General features: G+C 36.9%; 1 protein-coding gene and 1 long non-coding RNA gene across 2 annotated transcripts; one reads left to right on the top strand and one right to left on the bottom strand.

Moving 5' to 3' along the window:
• Positions 1 to 1,186: 1,186 nt before the first annotated feature.
• Positions 1,187 to 15,404, top strand: LOC307163687 (protein NLRC3-like). The gene is made up of 7 exons (XM_079879875.1): positions 1,187 to 1,276; positions 5,238 to 7,007; positions 9,381 to 9,554; positions 11,622 to 11,795; positions 12,412 to 12,585; positions 13,248 to 13,421; positions 13,871 to 15,404. The coding sequence occupies exons 1-7, from the start codon at positions 1,212 to 1,214 to the stop codon at positions 13,875 to 13,877; spliced, it is 2,538 nt and encodes an 845-aa protein (XP_079736001.1). The 5' UTR covers positions 1,187 to 1,211; the 3' UTR covers positions 13,878 to 15,404.
• A 2,739-nt stretch (positions 15,405 to 18,143) lies between these two features.
• Positions 18,144 to 20,863, bottom strand: LOC307163777. Its single transcript, XR_013822132.1, has 4 exons — positions 20,795 to 20,863; positions 19,988 to 20,015; positions 19,457 to 19,539; positions 18,144 to 18,715 (listed from the first exon to the last, which is right to left on the bottom strand). It is a non-coding gene; the product is annotated as an uncharacterized lncRNA (long non-coding RNA).
• Between the last annotated feature and the right edge of the window lie 2,737 nt (positions 20,864 to 23,600).

Genomic DNA, 23,600 nt, shown 5'->3' with positions numbered 1-23,600 from the left:
GTCAGAATTTTTTTAAAGAATTTTCTCCAAACCGTCAGCTCTTTCATTTATTTTTTCTGTCAGCATTCTGACAATGTTGTTTTGCAGGTCGAGGAGAGATGGCTCGTTCTTTGATTTCTTTGAATCGGGGGTATGCGGAGCCGAATCAAGTTCGGACAAACCTTTAGAAAGCAAAGCTTCACGTTGCTGTTGGATTTGTACATAATTATGCACCTCAGCAATTTCCTGTTCAGCATCCATCCACAACTCTTGAGTGTCTTTCTTGGAACTTTGTCTCTCTTTGCGTTTTCCAGCCATAGTTTGCAGTGACGTCAATCAGCTTGCACGTTAACAGCGATTTACACTTACTAATGAGATAATTTGCACCAAATACAGTTCAAATGTGAAGTAAACAAGTTTACTGAATTGCTACTCGATCAAATTAAAATAGTTACCACAAAGGCGTGGAATTAGGAGACGAAACCTTCCGACCTCACAGATTTACAACCGCCACGGTCGCCATCTTGCGCGCCCCAAAGGTTTCGAAGCTTCATGAAGAAGTGTTTTGAAATTGCCATCACTATCTATGTTCTTGTTTTGAGTTCCATGCGTCGTCATACCTTTGTTTTATGTTTGATCATGGTTTGGAATAAATTGCATTTGGGTTCTCACTACTACTTCCCTCCAGTGGACTTAAATCATTACAGTAGCATTTTTATGACCTTTTACAGTTAAAATCACGATTATTTTTTACAGTGCAGCAATATGAATTCTTGTCTATTATGTCATATCTGTTATTTTTAAATTGTCTGTTCTTTTGAAGCCAAAGCTGCAGACAGAAATCAAACCCACCGGAGTCCAGCTGTGTGTCCATGAGGAGTGACGCGTCTATGGGGAATCCAATAACATTTAAAGGAAAACACACATCAACAGATCTGAGGTACAACATTTTTATCTAGAGAGACTAGATCAGCTCTTCCCAGATCTTCTCTGGAGCCCCTAACACAACCACTACACATTTTCTCCCTCATATAAAATACCTGTTTCAGCTCATCAGCTCATTAGTAGAGACTGCAAGACCTGAATATACAGATGATGGATAAATGTAGATAAACCTCACATAGAGAACCAATCTATCCATGTAAAATGAACTATATATATTCTTGTCTGTATTCAATTGAAGTGGATTCCACCAGCAGAGATCACAGGCTCCAGAGTCCAGCTGTGTGTCCATGAGGAGCGACCGGTCTATGGACAACATGACATTTAAGAGAAGACAAAAGTCAACTCAAATGAGGTACAACATTTCTGTCTAGACAGACTCATCCTGATAGTAACTCACTGTACCCAGACTATCCATTATTGATAACAGATGAAGTAAATAGTAACTAGCAACACTTTTAATGCAAGTTAACTTCTTGTTTATTGAAGTATTGTTAAAAGAGCTATGCAGTCTTGCTGTTGGTCTGAATATCAGCATGATTTTTATGGGTGGTTATAAATATAGATTTTCTTATGCATTGCATTCTTCATTTGAACAATCTGAAGATTAATTACCAAGATTGATGTTTTAATCTATTATTTTTTCAGTTGATTAGAGAATAAAACTTTACTAAAAGTTCAGTAATCACAGTATGTTACTTTTTATAAAATAGGGTCTACGCTTTCAAGTTCATTCAATTTAATCACAAATTACAAATACTGTCACGCTGGTTGATGAAGCAGACAGACGAAGCTTGATTCCTAATGATAACAAAGATAGGGCTGGACCCGAATACTTGAATATTCGAATATTCGTTCGGGGGGTTGGTATTCGATTTGAAAATCTGACATTCGAATATTCTTTTTTTTTGTTTCGTTTTTTTGCACACCTGGGATCCCCCGCGAAACGGTTCACATTCGCGCTTGAATAAGGCCGGCAACACACTGGCTGCGTGGTGTGAGCGTCTCAGCTGCTGGCATGTCCGTTTTTATTTCAGCTCCCATGTTAACAGTTTGGAGTTTGTACACTGCCCGCGTGAGACACGCGTCTCAGGCACAGCTCGAGCCACGCGGAAAAAGCGTGCATGCTAGAAATAGAACCGACGCCTAAAAGTGTTCCAGCAATGGGAGTATTCTCTGGCTATAACGCAGAACAGCAGAGTTTGTATGGACAGAAGTGCATGCCTGAGCTAGTATTTTGGGTTAAGCTGCGTTGCTTTGACATTGTGGAAAATAGAATAATAGAAACAAAATTTATTAGCCTTTTTACCCGTTATTATCTATCTAAATTAATCTCGTTTTTAATTTAACTTAATTTCTTTTTTCTTTATTTAAATTTAGTTTTTCTTTATTTAAATTTAGTTTTTCTTTATTTAAATTTACCCTTTACTGTGTCAGTAATTTATTAGTCAGAAAAATATTAAAAATATTAGCCTACCTTAAAAGTATTGCTTAAGTTAACAGACCTGTGTGTGTGCGTTTTATATCACTAGTGCAGTGTCCGTAAGGAGCATATAAGCCCTGCCCGCGTGAGGCGCGCCGCTTCCCGCTCGCGCTGTTCTGTAGTTTACTAAAAGTTTATTAATTCTGAATGTGTTGCGTCTCGCGTGTCCATCTATATTGCACCAAATGCGACACTGCACTCCCTGTGAAGTCGATTGGATGAACGGTTCTCGAAATAATCAAAATGCAAACGGACATACAGACACACAGAGATTCCTGTTTTTATTAGAGAGAAGAATATGTTCAGCACCCTCTCTCCAAAGCTTAGAATATTCTATGTTCATTACAACCGAAGCTTCGAAGCTCAAAAAACGGTATTCGGACCAGCCCTAAACAAAGATAATGTACACAAGCAACAGTGTGTTTTAACATAGACACGAACAATAACTGACCAAGGACAGAACTGAACGGGAGAATATATACACAGGGTAAACGAGGGAAATGCAAGATCATTAAACCGGCCTTATATGCCATTTACAAAATTCAGATTTAATTGAATGTTTATTTATTCTGTCTAAATTCAGTTGAATTCAATAATTTGGACATTGTTACTAATTTTTACCTTTAATATTATAGTAATGATCCAAGTGAAGCAGGTCCACTGTATAGTTGTAACAAATTCACTGGAGGCAAGTTGAGATGAGGACCCAAATGCAAATTTAATTATCGAACAAAACAAAAGCATGACCAGGCATGGAAAACTCTAAACTAAAACAGGAACAAAAAACCAAGACTAGAAAACAAGAAACTGGCTCTGGGACATAGAACAAATAATACTCGACAAGGACACAGGGCAAACATGAGGGCTGAAATACTATACATAGACTAATTACAAGACAAGGAACACCGGTGATCAGACGATTAACCAATGACAAGACACATGGCAGGATCACATAAGAAGACACAGAAACATGACAATGGCAAGAAACAAAACCCGTCACTTTGTTTACTCAATAACTATATGGAAGTTGATCATCTCCCAATTAAATACAAAAATCCACTCCTCATTTCTCTAACTATCGCCAAGAAAGTAATTTTGCAAAACTGGAAGTCCAAAAACTGTATAAATATCAATCACTGGACTAATCTTCTTATAGAATACATCACATTAGAAAAAATAACATACACTAACAAGAATATTCTATCTACATTTCTTGATATCTGGAAGCCATTCCTAACTCATCTTCATATAATTCAGCAACCTGTAACCGGATCCACGCACTCCCCCAATATATGTGTGTAGATATATAGATATATATGATGTTCAATAAGCTATACTTTTCTTTTATTTAAATCTGCATATTATTGCTATTACTAATTATTTCCATTTGTGATGGTGGTATTAAGAATAGTGATTTTGGTAATATTATAATATAATTATTAGTCAGTCCTCTCTTTATTATATAAATAACAAAATGTTAAGTATAAATATTAAATTATTATATATATATATAGATATTTTAATAATATAAACCGTCTGGGTTGGGCGTCTGTTCTAGGTGCTGTTGGTGGGTCCGATTGGCATGCCCTGTTGTCATGGTCATTGTAGTCTCAGTGGTCTAATTGACCCTTCCCCTTTCACTGCCTCCGGCCAAATCCCTCCCTCATGTAAAATAATTTGGATTGATACCTGGGTTGGATATGGTGTCTCTGGCTGGGTAGCTAACCAGTGCACACCATGGTCCTAGCCATGGAGGAGGACGAGAAAAAAAAAAAAAAAAAAAAAAAAAAAAAAAATTTGGGACAAGAGGGCCAACCACTAATAACATTTGGTTATGTCAGGTCACTACCAGACTAAGGGAGCTTGGTATGGTGGTGCCTGATATGGTGCCCCAGCATACTTATTGGAGGAAGACTCAATGGAGCATAGAGGATTAATTGCTGTGGCCGGGTGTCGCTGGTGGCAGTGGGGGGGAGGGGATTGGATTGTCGGATCAAGGAGAGGTGTCTATGTCGGGGGGACATGCTGGTTGTGCTCACTGGCAGTTGTGGATCAGCCCCTGACCTAGAGTTTAGAGCAAATATACAATAACTTATGGACTGATCTTAATGTATTGTTATTGTTATTATTATTACTGTCACTAATACTATCATTACTATTTACTATTTATTTATTTATTTATTTATTTATTTTTGATATATATATATATATATATATAATTTTTTTTATAAATCACTAAAACTAACACTATTACTATTGTTATGATTATTATTATCATCGATAATAATAACACCACTAATATTGATATATTATTATTGATTATAAATATCAACAATGAGATTGAGCTTTCTTTTTTTTTTTTTTTTTTTTATTATTTTTTTTTTTTTTTCTCTCTCTTTCTTTCGTTGTTGTTATTCTGTTTCTGTTCCTCCCTCGCTTCTGTATTTATGTCAATGATTTCTTACCGTGTATATGTTACTGTTTTGTTAATCTGCAATAAAAAAAAAAAAAGAAAAAAAAAAAAAAAGAAACAAAACCCAAGATGTGACAATATTTTACTGCAATAGTTGAGAGGTTTTTCCCTACAAAATGTACATGTATCTCAAATATTTCCAGATTTATTTGAATTGAGAACAATCAAATAATGAAATTTATATCAATATCCAATTCCTAGAGGCTTGTGCAAATGGCCAAATAACAGTTTTACTGATATATAGACCAGCAGCACTGTTGCTTGTGTGATATTGTCTAATTATTTAATTAGAGAGTGTTGTTATTTTACTAAAACTTATCTCTTTATGTTGTAATCTGTCAATCTTTCACTGGTCCAAAGCAGATTCAAATCAAATCTGCTGAAGAAGTTTCAGTGTCTGTATGAAGGAACAGCAAAGCAGGGAAACCCAACACTCCTGAATGAGATCTACACAGAGCTCTACATCACAGAGAGTGAAAGTGGAGAGATCAATAATGAGCATGAGGTGAGACAGATTGAGACTCAATCCAGGAGAGCAGCAACAGAGGACACACCGATCAAATGCAATGACATCTTTAGACCTTTACCTGGACAAGACAAACCCATCAGAACTGTGCTGACAAAGGGAGTCGCTGGCATTGGAAAAACAGTCTCTGTGCAGAAGTTCATTGTGGACTGGGCAGAAGGGAAAGAGAATCAGGACGTCCAGCTCATATTTCCACTTCCTTTCAGAGAGATCAACTTGATGAAGGACAAAACACTCAGTCTTTCAGATCTTCTTCATGTCTTTTTCCCTGAAACAAAAGAAATGGAAATATCCAGTGATGAATATAAAGTGTTGTTCATCTTTGATGGTCTGGATGAGTGTCGTCTGTCTCTGAACTTTAAGAGTGAAGTGAAACTGTGTAATATATCTGAATCAGCCTCAGTGGACGAGCTGCTGATGAACCTCATTAAGGGGAATCTGCTTCCCTCTGCTCTCATCTGGATCACCTCCAGACCAGCAGCAGCGGATCTCGTCCCCTCTGAGTGTGTCCATCGAGTGACAGAGGTACGAGGCTTCAATGAGCCACAGAAGGAGGAATACTTCAGGAAGAGAATCAGTGATCAGAGTCTGGCCAATACAATCATCACACACCTGAAGTCCTCGAGGAGCCTCCACATCATGTGCCACATCCCAGTGTTCTGCTGGATCTCAGCCACTGTTCTAGAGGAGATGTTGAGTGAAGCAGAGAGAGGAGAGATTCCCAAGACTCTCACTCAGATGTACACACACTTCCTGATCATTCAGACCAACATTAAACATGAGAAGGACTATGAGAAGAGAGTGAAAGATGAAGACATGATTCTCAAACTGGGGAAACTGGCTTTCCAGCAGCTTGTGAAAGGCAACCTGATCTTCTATGAGGAAGACCTGAGAGAGTGTGGCATTGATGTGACAGAAGCATCAGTGTACTCAGGATTGTGCACTCAGATCTTCAGAGAGGAGTTGGGCTTGTATCAGGGGAAAGTCTTCTGCTTTGTTCATCTGAGCATTCAGGAACATCTAGCAGCTCTATATGCACACATTCACTTTACAAACGAGAACAGAGATGTGTTTAAAAAAAACAAACAAAGTTTCTTTACTAAAATCTTAAACCAGAAGAAATATCACTCATTATCTGAGCTGCATCAGAGAGCTGTGGATGAGGCTTTACAGAGTAAGAATGGACATCTGGACCTTTTCCTGCGTTTCCTTCTGGGTCTCTCATTGGAATCCAATCAGACTCTCTTACGAGAACTACTGACACAGACTGGAAGCTGCTCCTACAACAAAGAGGGAACAATTCAGTACATAAAACAGAAGATCGGGGAGAATCGCTCTCCAGAGAGATCCATCAATCTGTTCCACTGTCTGAATGAACTGGGTGATAATTCTCTGATGCAGGAGATCCAAGATTATCTGAAATCTGGAGAAATAGGAGGAACCAAACTCTCCTCTTCACAGTGGTCAGCTCTGGTTTATGTGTTGCTGACATCAGAGCAGAAGATGGATGTTTTTGATCTAAAACAGTTTATTGGAGCCAATAATACAGCAGATGAAGTTCTTCAGAAGCTGCTGCCTGTGGTTAAAGAATCCAGATCAGTTCAGTAAGTCACTCTGACACCAATCACTACACTGATAAAACATGATCATATTTATGATTTTTAGCATGTGCTTTCTAACCAAAGCAATACTGTAATAGGAAAAATTCAAATATATCTTAAGTAACCCTTTACAATAACAGTACATGAATAATCATATCCTAATACCTGAATCAATAGTTAATTCAACATGAACTCATGATTAGCGAAGATATGAACTAATCATGAACCAATGTAGAGCTATCCTTAACTACGACTAGACCTAAACTAAATCAACCAGGCTCCATAAGAATAAATAACTACTCTGAATTTGAATCAAACATGATTTAATATTCTCAACGTCGTCTGTTTCTCTTCTGTGGTGAATAATGAATGATATATGTAACAAGGCGGACCTCCGCCGTCTATAATTAGTGGGGAATTAAACTCGCTCAAGTTGTTCAATTAAATGAAAGTATAGGCACTGGTGAGGTACACAGTCTGTTTATTTCTTTAAAATAACTCTTCCCATATATGAAACATTTACTGGGAGCAAATACTAAACACCCAATACAAACAAATAAAATGGCCACAACAAGGAGGGCGACCAGATTGAATCAGGTATAAAAGTCTTGGGCTGGAAGCAACAATCTCCACTTATTTAAGTACAACCCGGGAAAATTATAACACACGTGTTGAATGAAATATACAACCACAGCAATCCAAAGATAGTGTTATCACTGCATCACACCAACTCCTAAGATGGAAAATATAACCGCTTCCAATACCCAGCCCCCTAAAATGGCCAAACAAAATTAAATAAAGGAAACAAACAAAAATAATAATAATAATAATAACAATATACAATACAGCAATCAACTAAAGAAAACAAAGCTTACAATATTTCTGCTCCAAAACAAATACAAACAAAAACTCAATTATAAACAAACTTTAAGTACTGGGAAAAAACAGTGGTCTAGTGCCATCGGCTGCCGGATAATCTGTCAACACATAATACAAGTTTAACACACCTACATTTGTATAACATTAAAATATACAAATAACATCTAGACTATACCTGTCATTTATACATCTCTATACAAAATATAAAACCACATAAAACATTTCACTACCTGCACCATGTGTCACAAATCACGAACACGATGCTGCTTAATATGAGACGTACAGCTCCACGTGCATGACCGTGGTTTCAGGTTTGTTACTATAACACATACAACACATGCTCAAAACAATACTCTATTTTCTCTTGTACGTAGTAAAAATCGAACAACCTACCCCTCCCTCGTCACCAGCAACATGGACAGGAAAGCTGATTAATATGAGGCATACAACTCCACGTAGACGACCGGGATTTCAGGTTTGTTACTATAACACATAACACATACTTAAAACAATGCTCTATTTTCCCTTATACATAATAAAATCAAACAACCTACCCCTCCCTCGTCACCAACAACATGGACAGGAAAGCTGATTAGTATGAGGCGTGCACTCCACGTGAATGACCGTGATTTCAGGTTTGTTACTATAACACATGCAACACGGATACTCAGAAACAAACAATACTCCGCTTTTATCATACATAATAAATCACATGACCTACCCGGGGATTATAGGCAGCATAAACTAGCAGGCGATACCTTCGGCATGCAGATTCAAAAGCTCTTCCCGCGTACAGCAATGCCGCGCCAAACAACCATGTGCGTCTCCCACCATAATGCGCCACGCCTCTTTTAACTTCCTTAAGCGGAAATTACGCTAAACGCATTCTGCCATGACGTCAATCACACTAAAAAAACACATATACATCCCCACTACCAACCCACTACATATACAAAAAAGAAATATACCAAAAAAAGTTTACCATCAAGTAACTGAAAAGGATGTATAATCTTCAGTTGATTATTTCCAAAGCTTCTGAGGTCATTTTACTTTTGATAGTGTTTTATGGTACGTATTTCTAGAACCTTTAAACTTATTTTGATTACTCTCAGGTTAGGTAAAGTACGTCAAATCTGTCCTAAATCATAAGCATCTGAATTTTCATTCTCACAATCTATAGGTCAGAAGACTTCTTCATGATCTGTTCAGTTCAGTATTTTAGAAATCAAAGACTTTTGGCAGACGAGCTTCTTAGATTCAATTAAATATAGGTTTATTATTTACAGATTAACTAGTTTACAAAAAGGCATACTTGTAACAGGACAATTGCATATTTTCCACAACAATAGTTATAAGCATGATTGGATGATGTGAAGAGATGACAACTGCTTTCATATACAAAACTGTTGAGGAGAAAGGAGAAATTCATATGTATCTTATCATTTATATCAGTGTTTCCTGAACTGAGAGACTGAAGAGTGTCATTGTTCTCTACAGGTTGAGGTATTGTGGTGTTACAGGTGAAGGTTGTGCTGCTCTGACTTCAGCTCTGAGATCAAACCCCGCACACCTGAGAATACTGGATCTGTCAGGGAATAAAGTAGGAGATTCTGGAGTCAAGCAGCTTTCTGTTCTACTGAAGGATCCTCACTGTAAACTGGAGAAACTGTGGTAAGATTTGATAAAATGTCCCAACATAATCCGCTATTTTAATGGTAAATAATGATTGCCATACAAAAAAAAAATCTACTGTGAAATTACTAATGGAAATGTTGATTTTATTTTCATTAGATTATTTCCAATGTGTCCGACATCATTTTACAATATTAATGATAGATTAAGCATGACTGGATGATGTAAAGATGTGACAGCCATGTTCATATACAGATATGTTGATGATTTTTGGGCATTTGCATAAAAAAATAATATTCGGTTACACTTTATTTTATGGTGTCATTGTTACAGTGTAATTATATATTTAAGTACTGAGTAATATTAAGCAACTACATGTACTTAGTATAGGATAAGGGTAGGATTAGGATTTGGTTGAGGGTTAGTTGCATGTAATTATCATAGACTGTAAAAAATATGGACAAAGCGTCTGTGACGTCACCCATAGACTTTCTGAAGAACGGTTTTGAAGCTGTTTATGGGGGGTATGGGCGGCGCCATCTTAGAAAATCTTGGGAAATCCTAACCCCGCCCACCTTCTGACGCAGCGCGTGTCACCCAGCTCGCTCTGCTACTCCGGTTATCTCTGTATATTTTAGACAACGAAATATGTTATAAAACACCATACTAACTCTTTTCGTTTTCATTTAAAGAAATCTTAAACATTATAGCCACACAAATGTGGTTCAGGCAACGTGTATTGATTATATTCACTGCACATAACGTTTGCCTATTTATAAAAAAACAAAATATAAAACACAAACCTGCCTCTTTTCATTTTAAATATAATATAAAAATATTAAACATTTTAATATGGTCCAGGCAATATGTGCATTTGTACTAAACAACAGATTTTGCAGTAAACAACATTATAGATCATCTTCGTTGTATTAAAATTGAAATGACAAAACTCAACCCAGTCTCTTTTTGTCAAATTTCAGTTTTATCAATATTATTAGCCATTATAAAAGTATAAGTAAAAGGTATAAGAAGCTATACAAATAAAGCAAACATTTCAGTCAAACATACAAAGTCAGCGCTCTAGTCTAACCATACAACGGTAAAGTTAAATAGCTTATAAAGTTATGAAACTTCCCCTCAGCCAAAACGATTGGCCAGGGAGCAAATTATAGATTCACGAGACCAAAAATCGCCCGTTAGATATACACAAGACGAATTATATCTCATGTTTAACCACTACAGAGACGCCAGGGTCAGCTGCGAACGACTAGCCGAGGAAAGGCTGTTCCCGGCGGGGTACATGAGCGCTGAGCGCCCGGTCATCGCTGGATCTCACAACTGGATAAAATTTTCATAAATCTTTAAATAAACCACAGATTTGAGCTTTAAACAACTACATTCTCGCCTGAAAAACTCTTAAAACTACATTTCATGATACAGAAACAGTAGTATTATATTTCAACTGTGTTAAAAAATGGCGCTTCTTATGTTGTCATTCTCCTTGGCGCAGCCTAAGCTGTCAATCAAGCTGTCAATCAAAGTTAACCACGCCCTTATTTGTCATACATTTTATATCTAAATACGATCTAAACTAACGAGTTAGAAAAAATTCACCCCCCTCACAGTTGTCAGGTACTCGGAACCTATCGAAAAATACAATAAAAGTCCATGGGACCAACCTGTAAAAACATGAATTTATGCTGTGAAAACGGACATTTTAACATGGGGTCTATGGAGATTTGCTCCCTTTTAGGACCTGCCCCTAGCGGATTTTCGATGTATTGCAGTTTTTCGCACTTCCGGGTAGGCTTCATTTTTCAGATGAGAATGTTGCCCCTTGGTAATTATGCATAATTTACTGTTATTACTATGGTAAGTTTATGTAACATATGTAACAAGAATACTGTTAAATAAAGTGTTATCGAATATTCTTGCAATTTTTATCAAATGGAGACTAACCCGCTCAAGCAGTTTGTAGAAGCGGGTCTGAACCTTAGACTGGACCTGTTAATGGTGCCGTGGATTAAGTGTCTGATTGTGAAGTTCTGCTTATCTGAGCTGTAGATCCTGAACTGAGAGACTGAAGAGTGTCATTGTTCTCTACAGGTTGAGATGTTGTGGTGTTACAGATGAAGGTTGTGCTGCTCTGACTTCAGCTCTGAGATCAAACCCCTCATACCTGAGAGAACTGGATCTGTCATGGAATAAAGTAGGAGATTCAGGAGTCAAGCAGCTTTCTGATCTACTGCAGGATCCTCACTGTAAACTGGAGATACTGTGGTAAGATTGTATAAAAGTCTCAATGTTTTCTGTTTCTCTCCTGTGGTGAATAATGAATGATATACAAAAATAATATATACAAAAAAAAGTTTACCATCAAGTAACTGAAAAGGATGTTTAATCTTCATTAGATTATTTCCAAAGCTTCTGAGGTCATTTTACTTTTGATAGTTTTTGATAGTGTTTTATGGTGCGCATTTCTAGACACTTTTATCCTTATGTTGATTATTCTCAGGTTAGGGAAAGTACGTCAAATCTGTCCTAAATCATAAACATCTGAATTTTCATACAATCTATAGGTCAGAAGACTTCTTCATGATCTGTTCAGTTCAGTTTGTTAGAAATCAAAGACTTTTGGCAGACGAGCTTCTTAGTTTCAATTAAATGTAGGTTTATTATTTACAGGTTAACTAGTTTACAAAAAGGCATACTTGTAACAGGACAATTGCATATTTTCCATAACAATAGTTATAAGCATGATTGGATGATGTGAAGAGGTGACAACTGCTTTCATATACAAATCTGTTGAGGAGAAAGGAGAAATTCATATACATCTTATTATTTATATCATTGTTTCCTGAACTGAGAGACTGAAGAGTGTCATTGTTATCTACAGGTTGAGATGTTGTGGTGTTACAGATGAAGGTTGTGCTGCTCTGACTTCAGCTCTGAGATCAAACCCCTCACACCTGAGAGAACTGAGTCTGACAGGGAATAAAGTAGGAGATTCTGGAGTCAAGCAGCTTTCTGATCTACTGCAGGATCCTCACTGTAAACTGGAGATACTGTGGTAAGATTGTATAAAATGTCGCAACATAGTCATCTATTTTAATGGTAAATAATGAGTGCCATACGAAAAAAATCTACTGTGAAATTACTAATGGAAATGTTGATTTTATTTTCATTAGATTTTTTCCAGTGTGTCCGACATCATTTTACAATATTAATGATAGATTAAGCATGACTGGATGATGTAAAGATGTGTCAACCGTGTTCATATACAGATATGTTGATGATTTTGGGGTATTTGCATAACAAAATAATATCCGGTTACACTTTATTTTATGGTGTCATTGTTACAATGTAATTATACAACATATTTAAGTACTGAGTAATATTAAGCAACTACATGTACTTACTATATGGTAAGGGTAGGATTAGGATTTGGTTGAGGGTTAGTTGCATGTAATTATGCATAATTTACTGTTATTACTATGGTAAGTTCATGTAACATATGTAACAAGGACACTGTTAAATAAAGTGTTTTCGAATATTCTTGCAATTTTTATCAAATGGAGACTAACCCGCTCAAGCAGTTTGAAGAAGCGGGTCTGAACCTTAGACTGGACCTGTTAATGGTGCCGTGGATTAAGTCTCTGATTGTGAAGTTCCTGCTTATTTGAGCTGTAGATCCTGAACTGAGAGACTGAAGAGTGTCATTGTTCTCTACAGGTTGATTGGTTGTGGTGTTACAGATGAAGGTTGTGCTGCTCTGACTTCAGCTCTGAGATCAAACCCCTCACACCTGAGAGAACTGGATCTGTCAGGGAATAAAGTAGGAGATTCTGGAGTCAAGCAGCTTTCTGATCTGAAGGATGATCCACATTATAAACTGGAGAAGTTTCTGTGAGTAGTGATGATTAAAACTGTTCATATTTTAATTGAAAGTTAATTTAGTTTCTTCTTAGTTTACTTTCCTTGTGATGGCAAATTACTCACTAAAAACATGTTTAATAAAAGTTTAATTCATTTATTTTTTCATTATAGTTTATAGCAACAATCAAATATCTTCAAGTTTCTTTTTATTTCAAACAAGTCAAAATTTTGCTTTTGTCATTATCAATGTTAATTGCAATAAAAGATAATGGTAAATATATTGATCACTAGATTCTTTATCATAAATAAAACTGACCCAATGACACAGAAAGAGGACTATAGATAAGCTTTAACAATTGTGTATCTCAGTATTATATTATAATCTCTCAATTAATCATCTAAGTAGTTTCTTTTAGTTGTTCTAAAGTGGATAATGCAATAATGTTGCACACATTTGACTGTCAGTGTTTTACTTACAGGTTCTAGATGTTAGTCTGAGCTTCTCTGGATCAGCTGATGGAGAATAAAGAGACACCACAGACACAATCACATTCAACAGAATCAACAGACACAAACCCACAGTGATCATCACACACACATGTGTTTGTGTAACTTTACAGAATGATCCAATCCTTCATCCAAAGTCAAACAAGGAAACCTTCAACCAGATGAACTGGATTAATATCCTGAATGTTCAGATCCAATCTGACCTCTGACCTGTAATGCCTGAATCATAATCATACACTGTTCGCTCGTTGGTCAGAGGAGAACTGAGCGACTGAGTCTGGTTTCTGCCAAGGTTTTCTTCTCCATTCTGTCACTGATGGAGTTTGAGTTCCTGCCACTGTCGCCTGTGGCTTGCTTAGTTGGAGACACTTAATATTCAACAATATTATTGATCTGATCTGACACCATTATATGAGAACTGAACTGAGCTGGACGATGACATCACGGTTTTCTCCAGAGCGGCTGTATAGATAAATTAACCAAATTTACTAAAACAACAGAAATGAGCCAACACTGAACTTACTTAACCCTCTGGGGTCTGGGGTGTTTTTGGGGTCCTTGAGATGTTCTGACATGCCCTGACATTTGTGCTTTTTTCAGTTGCTTATAAACATATTAATGGCAAAAAAAAATTACACACTATTTAGCACAAACAGGGCTACCATAATATGTGAGCAACAAGAATGTACATGTCTGCATTTTTGAGAGAATAATGTTTATGCGTGGTTATTGAAAAAACTAAAAACTAAAGTTTCTGAAATAAGGCCACAAAACACATACTAAATATGTGGCAATAAGACTTTTGACTAATGGATTTCATCGCCTAGTGTTTTTTCTTCAAAATGATATGAAAATCATCCTGCCTAATCATCCACAAAAAAACGATACATTGATTTTAGTTTTGTGAAACACTTTTAGTTTGGAAAGCCAATATGCGGATGGGGCGTAAACGCTCCAACAGCATCATGCATATGTAGTAGTTCACACCTGGTGAGACTACGTCCCTGCATACTTAATGAGCCATTCATTCAGGTGACGTGTCACCTATAGCTAACTTAAATATACAAGCTTCATAAAAATGATCATTCTAGGAGAAAATTTCAGATGGCATTTAGAGGCTTTTGCATCTGAACTCTTCATATATACACACACACATATATATATGCATGCACATACATACTTTATAATCTTTTCAAAACTAGTCAACGTCTTTCAAAACTAAAGTATACATTTTATCATACGTATTTCAAAGTAAAGGATTCATTAGTTAGTTGATGACTTTATTTTTGACAAAACACATACAGTATATATTCCTCATCTCAGTATAGCAATAGAGTTTGCTAAAAGCTGTTCATTCAATACAGCAGTATTTGAAAATCGATCATATTTTGTAAAATTACATTTATATTTGCATTTATGTCAAAACCTAGACACTTTTAAACATCAAAAGGACATTTATTAATATGTATTCGTGTCAAAATGACAAATAAACAGATTTTCCTATTCAATTTTGCATGGAAACTATTCCAAGACGCTTGCGTGTCGCGTGAAAAATAGGCGTCGGTTCTATTTCTAGAATGCACGCGTTTTCCACGCGGCTCGTGCCGCGCCTGAGACGCGCGTCTCACACAGGCAGTGTGCAAACTCTAAACTGTTAACATGGATGGGAGCCGAAATAAAAACGGACACGCCACGCAGCTGAGACGCTTACGCCACGCATCCAGTGTTTCACCGGCCTTATCCAGCGGATGTGGGCGTTTCACAGGTTTGTATGGATCGCCTCACATTTGCGTTTGAATAGCGCGGTCTCCGTAGGCGGAGTCACATTAAAACTTAATTAGCTGAGATGAGAACGACTGACATCTCTCTCTTTACATACATATTATATAAACTGTGAATATTTGTTTTTTATAAAAATTACTTCATTTGAAAGAAGATAATTCAAGCTTCATGCCTGTGTGACTGTATGCCTGTTTGACTGAGTATTCGCTGAGTTACAGTTCATTTTCGGACGCGTTTCAGAATTGACTTCACTGACGGAGAGTAGGCAGAACTCGCATCATGTTTATTTTTCTTTATTTGGCGAAAAGCACAACACTTTGTTTTTATTATGAGCATACACAAAAAAAATACACACTAAACAGGATCGATTGATGTATAACACAAGCATATAAGATAAAAATTAATATTTTTTTTTTATTTTTTTTTTGCACTCATACGAAAAAAAACGAGCCTATCGCGCCGGCGCGATAGCCGACCTCAGGGGGTTAAGCTGGACTATGACACTGTTTTCTTCTAGATCTGTTGTACAGCAGGAACAAACTTATACCAAACGATCCAACCTAGGTAAAGAGCAAGCAGCTAAACACGTTGGAAGCACTTTTGTCAAACTCCACAAGCTAGCCACCACTCCGACCATATTAACTGTATAAATAAATCATGACTCCGACGATATCACAGATCGATAATAATGCATTTACTAGCAGCTAACTAAACCGCAGCAGGTCAGTAAACAGAATCCAATGTCCCTCTCTACTCACCCTGAAGCTAGCTGATGTTCATCGTGTCAGGAAACATTGGTGATAAAGGGAGTTCAACTCGCAGAACTAACGTTAGCAGCTAGGTCCATAGTAAGAGGTATCTGTGGAGTAACCGGCCGTGCAGCATTTTGATTTTAACATTTTGCGTGCAGCTAACTTAACAAGCCATCCCATTGGATGAATTCGTCCAATCACATTTGCCATTTATCTGCCTCTATTTTCTAAAACGCACAGCACCTCAACCATGTTTTAGTATTTTTCTCTAAATGCACACGACATATATACGCAGTCTCTATTTACTAAAATGCTTAATGTGCTTGTATACAATAAATGACAGACTACAGCCCTCCAACCTCCCACCACATTTCCCTCTTATAACACCATGAACCACTATTGCTCCATTAATAATTGACTATGTACATTGCAAATACAATCTGTATCATACCTGCATTACTTTTATTTTGTGTAATTTACAACGTTACGGCGTTGCATGCTCGTAGTTTCTTTTGCACTTGATCAGTGAGGCGATACAGCGCGCGCCGCTGCATTTGCGCGTGCAATTGAAGAGTGCGCTACGAGAACAGGATGACGGCTGACAGGACAAGAAAGTCAGTTTTTCTAAGGTGAAAGACTTTATTTCAGCATACACTTACACTGCCTGGTAGTTCCTATTGTGCTGGGTTTTCTGAAGTAGTCATGATACGCCTCTCATAACATGCTCTAAACATGCACGCAGAGTGGAAAAGGAGGAGCGGGGGCGCGGGGAGCAAGGATCACAAATTTGAACTATATCGATATATGCGATATGGTCTAATTCCATATCGCATTTCAAAAATAAATGTTCCAGGTTGACCTCTCTCCAACAGATCGATTCTGGTGCAGTGTCCATGCTCCGGCAGCGCCCCCGCACCCACACCAGTCACTTCCCCCCAAACGATCCTGTACTGTAGGTGTAGCATGAAACTGATCGTCCTCCTTGTGGTGGTAGTCAGGTACTACTGGCCTGTCCCTCACAGGCTCAAACGCGTAACCAAAATGATTCATTTTCGTGTGTATAGGACCTGCAGCTGCAGCTGCCTATATACCTTCGCAGGTCTTACCATGCCAGTCATGTCATCAGAATTGCCAGCGTTCTTATACTAACAAACGCAATTTTTGTGTTTCTTTTAAAAAAAGCTAAATTGATTTTTTTTTTTTTTTGTAATTTACATTTAATTGTCATAAACAACACATTATCAATATTTATTCTTTCAGTTCAGTTCATCTTTAAGCTGGACTATGGTATTATTTAGGGCCCGAGCACCGATGGTGTGAGGACTCTCTTGGAATTGCTCTGTTTATTATTATTTCTTCTAGATCTGCTGTACGAAAACCCTAATAAGTTGATTGAACTCAATTGATTTGAGTAAACTCGTTCCCTCAATTTAATTGAGTAATGGGGTCTCCCAAAACGTGCATATTTAAGTTTACTTAACTTGGTGCTTATGTAGACTTGACTTAAATTGTTTAGTTCACCAAACTTGTAATAAAGTTCACTTAACTTAGTGTTAATTTCAAGTGTGTATATTGTGTGTATATTTAAGTAAACTCAACATGAAAATTTAACTGAAATTAGAATTTAATTCTAAATTTTAAAGTTATTATTTTTGACTGTAAGCTTTGTGCACACTGCACTTACATAAAACAATGAACAACATATTGATCCTTTGAGTCTTTATTGACCAAAATGTCAAATGGAAATGAGTCACACCCTGTACATAACTCTAAAGGTGGCAACAATGTCCAACATTAAATAGTAAACTACATCATTTGTACAACTCTGATCACTTAAACATTACACTTAAGTCTCACATTTGTGTTAATGTACTGAACATGTAAACGTAATGTATACATTCTTTTTACATTTACATTAATTTGTAGAACATTCTCACAGTGGTGTTTAAGTCTCACAGTGACACTTTTTTAAACAAAAAGCTGGTTTGCCAGAGACTGCAATTTAGTCTTGAGAGAATTCTGTCCCATTGACATTAGCACACGCTGGATGAAATCAAATGTGTTGGCAAGTGATTTTGGGTAATTCAGGTCTAGTGAGTAGATCAGACCGAAGAGGAGACACATAGCCTGTGGGAGGTCCTGCATTTTTTCCATCACCACTTGACCCTCAAGTATTATTCCAATCGTAGAAGTTAAATGCAAGGAATTGTGGGGCTGGAGTTCAGTGTCCTCAAATAAGATGCCCCTTGGCACATCAAGGATGGAGTTGCGATGATCAGACACCTAATGAAAAAACAGGCATAAATAGAGTATCGCGATCAGGAATCAAATGTTTATCAATGCATGTTTATCAGAACATGCACTAGATTTATTAAAAACACAAATCACTAACACTAATCCCAAATTATATGGACAAGTATGCATTTGACTTTATAAAAATGTACATGTTTCCAGCAAAGACAATACGTTTTTTAAAGTATGCAGTATAAATGACGTTTATTAATTTGAAGACTTGGCCACATTTGTATTTTAAAGGAATAGTTCACCCAAACATGAAAATGCACTCACTCTCAGACCATTCAATATATAGAGGATTTTTTAATTTTTTTTCGTCTGAAAAGATTTGGAGAACTGTAGCATCATATCACTTGCTCACAAATTGATCCTCTGTAGCGAACAGGTGTTGTAAGTAAGAGTCCAAAGAGCCAACATGTGGATTAATTGTGGATTATTGTGATGTTTTTATCAGCTGTTTGAACGAGTTTGAGCACCTGTTCACTATAGAGGATCAATTTGTGAGCAAGTGATGTAATGCTAAAGTTCTCCAAATCTTTTCAGATGAAGAAACAAACTCATCTTCATCTTGAATAGTCTGAAGGTGAGAACATTTCCTGCAAATTTCCATTTTTGGGTAAACTATTGCTTTAAAATCAACATGATTTTCAAATGCTTGACAAATGCTTAGACTAATGGGAGCACAGGTGGTTATTTTAATGTAAACAGGTTAAGAACAGATGCACTTACTAAACATGACTTGAAGAAAGAGGAGTCATCATCTCCAAGCATGATAGGTAATCCTCGAATCGGACCTCCGTTGGCTGGGCTGACTTTAGAGGAAAACACGAAATTCCATTAATGCCAGAACAACTAACAACTAATCAATATTTGAAGCACTTTTATGAGAATATACGATTAAATGCTGACAAAATGAAATGCTTTTAAAGGGATTGTTCCCCCAAAATGAAAATTCTGTCATCATTTAGTCACCCTCAAGTTATTCCAAACATGTATAAATTTAATAAAATCTGCTTCAGTGCAGGGCTCAGAAAATTCACAATGCTGACAAGTAAATGTAAGTGGTGCTATTTCACGTCCCAAGTGTGTTTTTGCATGAATTTTTGACAGATGAACTTTTAAACTACTTATGGAGTTGAATGTACAAAGACAGTCATTGTGTAGGCATGGAAAAAGTAGTTTTTGTATGACCACCATGTTTTAAATGATAATGTTTGAGAAGTTCCCCTCTTTTTGCAGAGTTAAAAATGCAACACTTACATTTCCACATGTTCTTGTCTCATATCACCTGTAACAAAACAACAGTTGAAAATATTAAGTTTTACAAATCAAACAAAGAAAATTACATTATAATTAAAATGGTAATCTTACAGTGTTACTCAAAATACACCTAAACCAGCAAATAAAGGTCTCTGATTAAAAAAAAAGAGGCAATCATCCTGGAAGGTGGCCTAGATCAGATGATATGACTAAATCACTTTGTAGCTAATTATTGGTGACAAGCATGACGTTCATTTTACCATCTACGAAACATCACTCGTAGCTATAGTAATGTTCTTATAACTTATGATAGATACTTTACGAAATACTACATTTTACAAGTCAAAATATCAAATAAGTAGATTTCTCAATCAATCAGAAATGTATCATGAAAATATTGTCAATTACTGGTAAAACTGACAAAGTTTGCCCGGGAAAAATAACCCACATGGTCTAAGCAGTAGCTGACATGTTCTTTCTTGCACAGAAAAAAAAAGATAATCAAATATGTATCTCACAGGTAAAATAAGAAATAAGCTGTTGACATTTCAATAATCATACCATCACAAAATCATGAAGAAAATATCGTTAATTAATGTCGAGGTTGTCAAAGTTTGACCAGAAAAAAAACATCAGTTAAACAATTAGTGGCTAACGTTATGTTGGAAAGGTTTGACCAGGAAATATTGTAATTAACGTTATGGCTGCGTTCTCTTTTATTATAGAACCGTGCAAGGATTTAAATAAACATATTTCAGTTTTAAAAAGTCACACAAAATAACTTTATATCTTAATAATTGTACTTACCGAGAATGGTACACAAAGAAAAACTCCCGTGGCCGTGACGTCTTGAAATTTGCACTGGTTTCAGCAACAACAGACATGCGAAAATCACCAATCAGTGCATTAGTTCTCTTGTTGCCAGGCAGAACTGCTTGCGTGGCCAATCGCATCAAAGGAAGACCAGAGAGCCATTTTAATTAAACCGATTTGAAATGAATTTGATTTAACGTTAAACATAATGTGTCCTCACTGTATTTCTGTTATTGTGTATATTTTTTAATGAGACTTGGGAGGTGGCTGTGTGGAACTCTTTCATGCATTTTGGCACGTGGCATATATCATGTGCCTGCCCTGTTTATACAAATGTATGAGCTTGTATTAAAAAGGCTACTGAAAACTGTGCAACCCCCAGTATTACAAAAACACTTGTATATGGGTATAAAGTATCAGGTTTTTTTTATTTTATTTTATTTTTTTGTTTGTTTTTATAAAAATCAGTTTATTTCCATTACGATCAATAATTGTAATATAATGAAAGCCATTTGTTTTCTGGTAAAATAAGAATGACACCTTGCACTTGAAGAAAGCATGTATGAATTTATTATCATTTCACAGTCAAGAATTTTTTTGTGAAAATGACCTTTTGTAAGGATTAATCATGATTTTGAGCTCACAGCACTTGAAATCTTAAGTTTATGTATTTTGAAGGTAAATAAGTTATTTGAACTTATTTTTTTGAGTGACAGGCCCAAAATGCTAAATTTAAAGTAATGTTTAGTCAAGTACACTTGATTGTTTAAGTAAAGACAACATTAGGGTTTACAGTGCAGGAACACACTTTGTTGCATTATTTTCCTGTTATCACTGTAAAGCTGCTTTGAAAACATCTGTATTGTAAAAAGCGCTGTATAAATAAAGGTGACTTGACTTTTGTTTCTACAGAAGTGACATTTATACCTCAAACGCACTACTACAAACATCTCCAAATATAATATTTATTTATTGATTTAATATGAGTAATTCAGCCCACCAAACATATTCATATGCCTTTGATTATAGTAACATTCCCAATTAAATCATCTATTGTCTTTTATTTCTTTTTTTATTTAAAAGCAACACTGAAAAAAATGATAGTTGAATTTACTACATTTTTTTATGGTAAGTGGTTCCACACAATTGATTTTAGCTACATTTAAACAAAGGCATTAAGTTGAACTTATTAAATTTCAGTTCAACTTAATGCATTTGTTTAAATATAGCTAAAATCGATTGTGTGGAGCCACTTACCAAAATCATTTTTTTCAGTGAATGATGCATCACCACTTTTAAATGTAAAATGAAAAATTTAAAATTTGAATTCATAATCTATGAACACCTTTCAGTAATAAAATGGTTAATCATGTTTTCATTTAGAATTGCATAATATACATTCATATATATATATACATAATATACATTCCAAATGTTATCTTTAATCTATAGCCAACTCCACATTAAATCTTCTATATGAATGATTAACTGTATTCTATTATAAGTCGATTCAGCAGTCAGAGATGAAACTCAGAGTCCAGCTGTGTCCACGAAGAGTGACCGTTCTGGACAAACCAGTGAAATCAGCTGATCTGAGGTACATCGATAAGACATTTTTATTAGCATTTACAGTAACCGGCACCAGCAATTTATAACACAGAGGCAAGTCTGGAGAAGGAAGGGTTGCCACCTTTAGTGAGACAAAATAAGGGACACACACACATGATTTTTTATAATAATAATAATAATAAAATATATTATGCAACTGATTATTTCAACATGACAGCTCAACAATAAACCATGAGAAAATGTCACAGGTCGGGGTGGGCCAAGCCAGACTGCACCCACCCCTGGAGACCGGGTACCACCTCGAGGAGCGTGTCAAGGACCAGACGGACAAGAGAATAAAGGAGTAACAGTTTCTTTATTAAGTTAAAAGCAAATAATTTGAAAAGTCCTAATTAAAATCTTCCTTCTGGTCGCCAGTAGCAATTCGATGGCCCGTTGGGCCGTAGAGGGAAGAACGTTCGTGGCAGCCCTGCAGCTCGTTGAAGAGGGATCAGAGGGAACTCACACCGTCCAGGTAGGTCAATGGGTAAGTACTCTTTACAGGACCCTCGAGGAAGTCGTGGTTATACGGACCCCATTCGGACTGGAACCAGGAGAGGAAGCAGGTGAGTATATCCCGGCAGGTGTCCTCTGGGCCAAGCCAAGTGGAACGGGGGCCTTGAGCCGGGACGGGAGAGAACCTTGGACAACCGGACGACACTTCGATCGAGGTACGTGCCGCAGTTATTCTCTTTCTTCTCAACAGCGGCAGCAGCTTGCAACGCGGGCATGGAGGGCCACCAGGCAAGAGGACACTTTAAGTGAGACGCTCCCTCTCGGCTGTGCACTGCAACAATACAACAGGGTTCAACGGTCAACAGTATGCGAACGCTCGACAGTGATACTTCTCTCTTTCTGAACAGGGCGGAGGCTTTCAATGGGGCATGTGGAGACCACCAGGTGGAGAGGGCACTTTGAGCGAGACACTCCACTTCGACAGTGCGCTGTAACCAGGTAACAGGGTTTAACTATTCAACAGCATACGAACATTCAGTTGAAGTACCTTCTCTCGTTCTAAACAGGGCAGGAGCTTTCGTTGGGGCGTGTGAAGACCACCAGACGGAGAGGACCCTTCGAGCCAGACACTCCACTTCGGCTGTGCGCTGTAACCAGGTAGCAAGGTTTAACTATTCAACAGCATATGGAACATTCCGTTAAAGTACCTTCTCTCTTTCTGAACAGGGCAGTAGCT

This window comes from Squalius cephalus (assembly GCF_949319135.1).
Source record: "Squalius cephalus genome assembly, chromosome: 8".
NCBI classification, from domain to species: Eukaryota; Metazoa; Chordata; class Actinopteri; order Cypriniformes; family Leuciscidae; genus Squalius; species Squalius cephalus.
This window is presented reverse-complemented; position numbering and strand designations above follow the sequence as displayed.